At 40.5% G+C, this 9,349-nt stretch overlaps 1 protein-coding gene across 1 annotated transcript; it reads left to right on the top strand.

Moving 5' to 3' along the window:
• Positions 1-1,505: 1,505 nt before the first annotated feature.
• On the top strand, positions 1,506-6,793 carry acp5a (acid phosphatase 5a, tartrate resistant). Its single transcript, XM_073852422.1, has 6 exons — positions 1,506-1,618; positions 2,208-2,298; positions 2,596-2,795; positions 5,615-5,739; positions 5,913-6,258; positions 6,337-6,793. Exons 1-6 carry the CDS (start codon positions 1,544-1,546, stop codon positions 6,595-6,597), a joined length of 1,098 nt encoding a protein of 365 aa, XP_073708523.1. The 5' UTR covers positions 1,506-1,543; the 3' UTR covers positions 6,598-6,793.
• Positions 6,794-9,349: the final 2,556 nt, after the last annotated feature.

Genomic DNA, 9,349 nt, shown 5'->3' with positions numbered 1-9,349 from the left:
TATTTTAATGTATTATCTTAATTATGAACATTAGTTTGTAGTGCCGTTTTACCGTTTTCTGCATTATGTTGTTGTTGTTATTGCCACCGCGGCTAATGAACCAGAAGTCTCGCTCGTTCAGAGAAAACGGCTTACTTCCGCGTTGAAAAATATGGTGGATATCTTTTTTTAACAGATAAAAGCCTTTTAGTATAATTGTAAAAATGCCCCCCTTCAGGTTGTGTAGAACAACTTACAGAATTACGTTAATATTGTTAGTAAAATGACAAAATGAACACTTATCATACTTACCGGACCTGGACTGAAGCAGGTTGGGTTTACTTGGTTATGCATATATATCATTTTACATATTAAAATCTGAATATCATAGGCTTTTGGGAAACATTATTTGTGGCCCTGGACCACAAAACCAGTTATAAAGGTCAATTGTTTGAAATAATAATCTGTAAGTTGAATAAATAAGCTTTCCACCGATGTATGGTTTGTTAGGATAGGACAGTATTTGGCAGAGATAGCCTACAACTATTTGAAAATCTAAATATTGAGAAAATCGCTTTTAAAGTTGTCCAAATTAAGTTCTTGTCAATGCATATTGCTAATCAGAATATATATTTACAGTAGAAAATGTACTAAATATCTTTATGGAACATGATCTTTACTTAATATCCTATTGATTTTTGGCATAAAAAATAGATCATTTTGACCCATGCAATGTATTTTTGGCTATTGCTACAAATATACCTGCGCTACTTAAGACTGGTTTTATGGTCCAGGGATACGCATGACCCATAAAAGCCTGATATATTGGATATTTCATATATTTTATATTCTAAAAAACACATATATTAAAAAGAAAGTTAGTTGTGAGATTAGTTTTTAAAATTGAAAGTCGTAGTGTGACAGTCAGTCACTCTGAGATGCACTGACCAAAAAATATGTGGATGCTGATTCTGCTATTCCAGTAATTTCTTTGAGGACTGTTATTAATACTATGGTATAAAATAACATTCTAGAGAATTCTGTGCTTTCAACTTTGTGGCAACCCTTTGGGGAGGGCTCTGTTCTATTCCAGCATGACAATGCTCCTGTGCGCAAGGCAGAATCCATACAATAATGATTTACTGTGTCTGCTGGGAGTAACTTGACTGACCTGCACAAAACCTGAACCCCACTGAAGACCTTAAGCATGAATTGGAACACCAAACATCTGCGCCAGACCTGATGCAGCTAGCATGTAACCCCAACACTGACATTAATTAAAAGTCACAAACCTGAATATTACTTAATGACTTAAATGTTAATAAATCTATCATTCGATATGATTTTTTAATGTAGTTGTTTCATAGACACTTAAACAGATGCAGAACAGAAAAACAGAAGAGAAATAAAAAGGTGGAACATTAGTCTTAATAGGAGTGTTTAAAACAAATACAGTACACTTGGTCACATGTGGTCACTGAGTCAGTAGGAACATGCTTCGCCTGCGTGCTTCAGTCACATGCATACACAAACCCATCCCTTTATGGGACCTTATATATAGTGGATGAGAGGAAACAGAGCATCCAGAGGAGGGATCACTCACACAAGGATACTTCAAGGACTAAGGCAGTCATTTATCGTGAGTCTTTTTATGTGCTATAGAAAATTATAATGTCACAGTTTATTAACCACAACTTTCTCAGTTATACTTTAATTAGGGGATTTTTATGATGTGGTTCCCCTTTTTCAATTGAATTATACTATTGATATGCCACTTTAACTAAAAAGGTCTCAGTAGATAATTGTGTGTATGTCTATGTTTATAAATTGTGTGTATGTCTCATGTCTATGAGTTCAAATTAGCATACTTGCATACTACAGATATGGCAGCAATAGTAAGAGTAGTATGCTATTCAGAATTCAGCTGCAGTGTTTCTACCATCCCATTGGTTAAGTTGATTAATTGGGTAAAAGAAATCAGCTGTTGCTGAAATCAAGGCATGGCTTGCTGACGATCAGAATGATATAAAGATAGATCCAACGCTAAAGCTGGGTCTGAGGTGTAGAGAGAGGACTCTCAAAGAGCAAAAGCTGCTGGTGTAGGTGTTTTCAGTATCGTGCGATTGTGTGGATTTGATGCTTCAGTGTAGTTTCAGTTCATTTTGGTTTTATACATGTGTGAGAAATGCGTGGTTAGCTATATATGTTGTTTCTGTCTTTCTGTGCAGATGGCGTCACCACTAATGCTGGTGTTTTTAATCGCTCTCCCTGGAGTCCTCTGCTACCAATCCTCATTCATTGACCTGGAAGCTAAAGGAAGTGAGTTGGCATTCATACATGTTAGATCAGGGGTCACCAAACTCAGTCCTGGGGGGCCTGTGTTCTGCAGAGATTAGCTACAACCTTAATCAAACACTACTGAATAAGCTAATCAATGTCTTATTAGGTATGCTTGAAACTTCCGGGCAGGTGTGTTGAGGCAAGTTAAAGCTAAACTCTCCAAGACTGATTTTTGGTGACCCCTCTTAGATTCTGAAATGCTTAAGCTGTTTAACTCTAATTTATGATTATTTGTAACCTTTTGGGTTTCACTTGTCTTTAATTTGCTTTTATCAGGTAACAAGTCATCTATCAGGTTTCTGGTTTTGGGGGACTGGGGTGGTCTGCCATATCCTCCCTATGTTACCCCCATAGAGAAGGCCACTGCACGCATGATGGCCAAAACAGCTTCTCAGATGGGTGCAGATTTCATTTTAGCACTTGGTGACAACTTCTACTACAAGGGTGTCACTGACGTCAACGACCCTAGATTCCAGGTTTGGTTTCTGGAGTTTAGATCCCTTGAGTCTTGTAATTGCAAATTATCTTTACTTTTGATGCATTTTGTTTGTTGAGTGTTAGTCTTAAGAACCAGGTCTACTGCTGAAGTGTCAAATGTTAACTTTGCAAAAGTGGTTCGATTATTGGTGTGACCCATTTTAGTTGTGTGCTGGGTGTAACCAGAAAGCACAAAATGGTGTACTCTTTCCGTAAAGACTTGGTAACGCTGTCTTGTCTACTGGTTGGTATGCAGTAGATCAACGCTTGCTGTGGATCAAAAATTCATCAAAGTTGTCCCAAGACAAGCACTGGTGTTTTGGTTTTAGGACAACTTTGATGAAAGGTTTTGATCCACTTCAAATGTTGTCTAGTCTGGTTCCTCAAATCTTGCCTTGGAGGGCCAATGTGCTGCAGAGTTTAGCTCCAACCCTGATCTAACACTCCTCCCTGTGGTTTCTAATGATCATTGGCATGTTCAGATGTGTTTTGATTTTGGGGGTTAGAGCTAAACTCTGCAAGAAAGTGGATCTTGTGGGCCAGATTTGAGGATCCCTGGTCTAGAGCAGAGGTCTTCAACCCTGCTCCTGGGGACCAACTCCCCTGGAATGTTTTTCCAACCTGCTTCAGCACACCTGTCTGCAGTTTTCAAGCAGTCTTGAGGAGCTTGATTGGCTGCTTCAGGTGTGTTTGATTTTTAGGGTTGTAGCTAGACTCCTTAGAATAGTGGGTTTCCAGGAACCGGGTTAAAGGTCTTTAGTCTAGAGCAGAGATGCCCAACCCTGTTCCTGGAGATCTACCTTCCTCTAGAGTTTAGCTTTAACCAGCTCTAATAAATTTCCCTTGTAGTCAGTAGTTTGGGGGTCTTCAAACTTGGTAATGGAGAGCCGGTGTCCTGCAGAGTTTAGCTTCAACCCTAATTAAGCACACCTGAACTAGTTAAACAAGGTCTTAGTAGGCATGCTAGAAATTTCCAGGCAGGTGTATTGAGGCAAGTTGAAGCTTCACTCTGCAGGACAGTGGACCTCCAGGACTGAGTTTGGACAGCCCTGCTTAAGGAGTTGGTGAAGCTGTCTTTTCTATTGGTTGGTGTAGTCTAGAGTTGTCCTAGCCTGATTTTGGAGGGCCAGTATCCTGTAGGGCAGTGCTTCTCAATCCTGGTCCTGGGGGACCCCTGCTCTGCACTTTTTACATGTCTCCCTTATTTAAAACACCTGTTGAGATCATCAGCTAGTTAAGAGAGAGATCCATAAACTGAACTAACGGGCTGATTTCATTCAGGTTTGTTAAATAAGGGAGACATGCAAAATGTGCAGAGCAGGGGTCCCCCAGGACAAGGATTGAGAACCACTGCTGTAGGGCATTGCTGCCCAACCCTGTTCCTGGAGATCTACCTTCCTGCAGAGTTGAGTTCCAACCCTAATCAAACATGTCTGTCTGTAATTTATCAAGCGTTCCTTCAGATCCTAATTAGTTGGTTCAGTTGTGTTTGGTCAGGGTTGAAGTTTAACTCTGCAGGGAGGTAGATCTCCAGGAACCGGCTTGGGCAGCCCTGTTGTAGAGTTTGGCTTCAACAAACTCTAATACACTTGCAGTATAGTCTGTAGTTCCAGGTCAGTCCTGGAGAGCTGATTGCCTGTAGAGTTTAGCCCCAACCCTACAGCAGTTAATCGGGGTCTTATGCGTTCTAGAAACTTCTAGGCAGGTGTATTGAGGTAAGATTGCGCTAAACTCTGCAGGACACCTGCCCTCCTGGACTGAGTTTGGACACCCCTGCTTAAGGAGTTGGTAAAGTTGTCTATTATTGGTTTGTCTAGTCTAGGGCCATTATCCTGGAGAGGTTAACTTCAACCAGCTCCAAATTACTGGAGGTGTCTAGTGCAGGGGTCTACAAACTCCTTCCTTGAGAGCTGGTGTCCTGCGGAGTTGGCTCAAACCCCAATTAAACTCCTGAACCAGTTGGTGAAGGTCTTATTAGGCATGCTCAAAGTTTGGAGACCCCCTGGGCCTCTTAATATGTGATCTTTTGTTCACACTCGTCATTAACCGTCATTAACCATCAAACTTTTCTTCCAATACTGAAGAATGCGAGTACAGAGGACACCTAAAAGCGCCCAGACGTGTTCTTGAAATCGAGGATGCATCAAATGCAGACTTGAGAATCTTACCGTTAGAGATCCAAGAAGACACTGCGGGTGGACACTGTACGGAAGCCTGTGAACTTGTCATTCTCGTGTATAAGATTCCTGCTGCAAACTCGCAAATACGTGACTGCTCAGAGTAAACTTTTGTGGGTTTTGATTTGCATAAATTTAATGAAGTGAGGGTGTGTGTTTTTTTTTTTTTTTTTTTAAATTGGCATATAACCTATAAATGGGGGGGGGGGGGGGAAATCTGGTCTATAACAAAATGAAATGTTTTAAGTGTTATGATACTGATGTGATTGTGCATTGTGTGCTGCTGTCTCGCTCCTTATAACCTGCTGGAACTGTCAGTTGAGCAGCAAGAACACTGCACGTCTCAGTTCTCATGAAGACGTGTTCTGAGCTCTCGCATCCTTTAGAGTTTGTTCTTTCAAGGAAGCCTGGCAAGACCACTCTCCGTGAGAACAAGTGCGTTCTTCGTGTTCTTGGAATTGAGAAACGGCCCTTTAGCCCGGGTCCCTAGAGTGTAAAGACCTTGATTACTTTTGGTTCCACTGTGTTTAATTGGGGTTGGCATTGATTTCTAGAGGCCAAGATCACTCCAGGAACTGGTTTGGACACCCCAGTCTAATCTCTTCCACCTAATAAAGGCCATGGTCCTATTCTCTTTGTAGGTCACGTTTGAAGACGTCTACACTCAGGATTCTCTTAATATTCCATGGTACGTCATTGCTGGCAATCACGACCATGCAGGAAACGTCCTTGCTCAAATTGAGTACAGCAAGAAGTCAAAGAGATGGTACGTGAGCCAATGTGTCTAGGCTTCCGTGTCTAATTGAGTTTGGTTTCCTGGCTCTTAAGCTCTTTTGCAATTTGATTCCTCTGTCCGTGCAGCTGTGCCCGGTGTGTAGACTTGGCACACTGCCTGTTCTTTTCCAAATGGGTTGTTTTAACATTCTTTCCATCTTCAAGGAACTTCCCCTACTACTATTATGAGATGAACTTCCGCATTCCTCGAACGGACAGCACAATGACCATTATCATGTTGGACACTGTGTTGCTGTGTGGAAACTCTGACGACTTCCTTGACCAGCAGCCCAGAGCTCCTCGAAGTGGCGTTCAGGCCAACAGACAGCTGCTGTGGCTTCAGGAACGCTTGGCGAGGTCTAAGGCTGATTATCTTCTAGTGGCTGGCCATTACCCGGTATGGTCCATATCGGAGCATGGGCCAACTGACTGTCTGTTGAAGAAATTGAGACCACTGCTTAAGAAGTACAAGGCCACTGCTTACCTGTGTGGCCATGATCACAATCTACAAGTAGGTCTTTGAGCCTTTTGTTTAAAGTTCTGCTTTGTTCAACTTTTGTATTTGACTTTTGTGCCTCTTGGTTTTCAGTACATCAAGGAGTCTGGTATCGGTTATGTGGTCAGTGGAGCTGGTAACTTTATGGATCCGGATGTGCGGCACCGAAACCAGGTTCCTCGAGGCTACCTTAAATTCTTCAATGGTGACGGCGGCACCTTGGGTGGCTTCGCCCATGTGGAAGTTAACAAGAAAGAGATGACTGTTACGTTTATCCAGGCTAGGGGAACCTCTCTTTACAAGGCCGTTCTTAAAAAGCGTGACGATCTTTCCAGTGTGGATGACTATGTTTAAAGTTTATTTAGTTTTAATGTAACTTTTGTTCTTTTAGCCTTTTGCTTTAAATTAGTGTGCTCAAGATTAAAAAAAAAATGCACTCTTTGAATCCTTAAGTATTTTATAGTTTAGACTTTTAAATGGTTTAACCAATAAATGTTTGGTATGTGTTGAACTTGTATGTGTTTTAAAGTGATTAAATAACTCCTTTAAACTACTCTTGTGGTCTGTTAAGCTTTTCAGTGGTTTGCAATTGGACTCTTGATGCTTGCATTGTCACAATTGGCTGCAGTGGCTCTACATGTCAAAGTGTTTGATTAAACCATGAGTAGTGCTCTTGATTGTCTATTTGTCAAACTATAACTTTCTGGCAGCCATAGTGCCTCGGTAAGTTCTTTATTTGATGCCTTCTGATATAGTGCTTCAGAAATGTGGTATTTGGAAAGGAACTTAAAATGGTGTTTAAAACCCATTATTTAAATACTGGGCTGCTATTACTGCAGTGGCCTATAAAGCGGTCATTTTGTTAATTTGTATAGGCCTTTTAATGCATAATCAAATGGCTTGCCACAACCTAATCCCATTTCTCACACAATTGACCAATTGCCACCTCTAACTGACTCAACTGTATTTGGAACCATTGATCCAATGTTCCTGCAGCATGACCCTGACAAAATCAGAGCTGAACAGATGTGGACTGTATTAGTCTGTGACGAATCCTTTTTCCTTCATTAGATATTAACAATCATGTAATGCTCTACTTTCACTTTGGAGTTACTCTAATTTAAAATCTAGAGTATTTTTTTCACATCTACACTTTTGTACTGTTAAATTTTTTTATTTTTTTTCAACCCTGTTAAAATGTCCCAGTTATGTCGTCAAGTAAACATTACTTGCACTATTAGGAAAAAGTATTTTAGATTTTTACATTAACAATTTAATGTTCTGTTTATTAAAGCCAAGTATGGGTCCCATCATGTTAGAGTTAAGCATTTTACATTTATTCCAAAATAACCCAAGACCGTAACCATTTAAATATATTTTGTGAACTTTTTTTTGAAAGTTAACTATTTAACAACGTCCGCGAGCTTGCTGCTTGCTACACGAGACTAGTTTTGACCTAACGTGGTTATATCGAAGTCTGTGGGTTGTTTACTTTTTTAAACCTACATTTTCAGTCTTATTACTGCCATTTTAAGCTGCGTTCACACTAGCAGCGACTTTTGTCTGGCTGCAATGAGGTTTCTAGTGGGCATTCTCGCTACTGGTTGCCTTGACCGCGAATCAGGTTTCCTGCCGCTAAATACAAACATTTTGGAGGCAAAAGACTAAATATAATATAAATTAAATCTGTAGATACAAACAAAAATGAATGAGAAGCAGAGCCTAATTTTTTTCTATTGCCTATGTTTATATACGACTGAGAGGAGAACGATCACATGAGATCAACCGTCTTCTTTCCTTATTGGCTGTCGCTCCAGAAAGTCGCTCTTTATTTGCATGAAGTTAAAGGGTTTTGTTGCGTCGCCAACGGCTATGTCGTCGGAAATCACCAGCTCTCCATTGAAATGAATGGGATCGCATTGCTTTGATGCTGCTTGTCGCTTGTAGTGTGAATGGGGCTTTAATCTGCGTTCACACTAGCAGCGACTTTTGTTGCTCTTCATTTGCAATAAAGTAAAAGGATTCTAAACGCTGGGGACACCCCATCCGGTTGCCAACGGCTTCTGTCGCTCGCTCTTGTCGCCAGAAAACGCCAGCTCTATTGAAATGAATGGGATTGTGTTGCTTTGTCGTTGCTTGTAGTGTGAACTCGGCTATTCAGACTGATTCACGTTCGCGAAAGAACATAAGAGCTGGGATTTATTGCATGAACCAATCACAGCGGAACATAACCAGTCATATATTGCAATGAAGGCATTGCCTTAACGCAAAGGGCTCAGGGGAGGTGAGAGAGGTGCAGACTCCTGCTGTAACTTTGCCTGCTGGTGTTACTGTTGGACAGTGTTTTATACACTTCTCAATGTTATGTTTTGTAGTTGTTGTTTTTTGTACTACAAATTTTTCTCTCATCCAATATTTCAATATTTTAAGGAGACACTGCTTTCCTTGCCTCTGCGGAGGAAACGCCCCTGGTGTATATATATATATATATATATATATATATATATATATATATATATATATGTGACCCTGGATCACAAAACCAGTCTTAAAGGGATAGCTCACCCAAAAATGAAAATTTGATGTTTATCTGCTTACCCCCAGGGCATCCAAGATGTAGGTGACTTTGTTTCTTCAGTAGAACTCAAAAGATTTTGCAGTCTGTCAGTCATATAATGTCAGTCAATGGGACCCACGGCTTTGAGAGTTAAAAAACATACACAGACAAAACCAAATTAAACCCTGTGGCTTGTGACGATACATTGAGGTCTTAAAACACTAAACAATTGGTTTGTGCTAGAAACTGAACAGTATTTATATACATTTTTACCTCTGATCCACTGCAATGTCCAACTGTCCTGGCATAGTAGACGCCTGTCACTCATTGTTTACAAGATTAAAGGGGTACGACAGCTACTTAAAAATTGTAATTACTTGTGTTTATCCTGATTGTTGCAACAGATTAAAAACTAAAAGATTGCATTTGCTTGAGCGAACTCATCTGGGAAAGTTGACTTTTCACCGACTCCCAACTTTTGAGCCTGATCGACTGAAATTATGGTTGCTTGCTCTTCGTGACGTGCCGGCTGTTATGAATGCACTCAGG

This window comes from Garra rufa, chromosome 12 (assembly GCF_049309525.1).
Source record: "Garra rufa chromosome 12, GarRuf1.0, whole genome shotgun sequence".
NCBI classification, from domain to species: Eukaryota; Metazoa; Chordata; class Actinopteri; order Cypriniformes; family Cyprinidae; genus Garra; species Garra rufa.
This window is presented reverse-complemented; position numbering and strand designations above follow the sequence as displayed.

What these genes read in the sequence shown, in the direction of transcription:
- acp5a (XM_073852422.1), top strand. Translation starts at nt 1,544, where the DNA reads ATGAGAGGAAACAGAGCATCCAGAGGAGGGATCACTCACACAAGGATA. An exon ending in GACTAAGGCAGTCATTTATC is followed by an intron (nt 1,619 to 2,207) that starts GTGAGTCTTTTT and finishes CTTTCTGTGCAG; the next exon opens with ATGGCGTCACCACTAATGCT. An exon ending in AGCAAGAAGTCAAAGAGATG is followed by an intron (nt 5,740 to 5,912) that starts GTACGTGAGCCA and finishes TCCATCTTCAAG; the next exon opens with GAACTTCCCCTACTACTATT.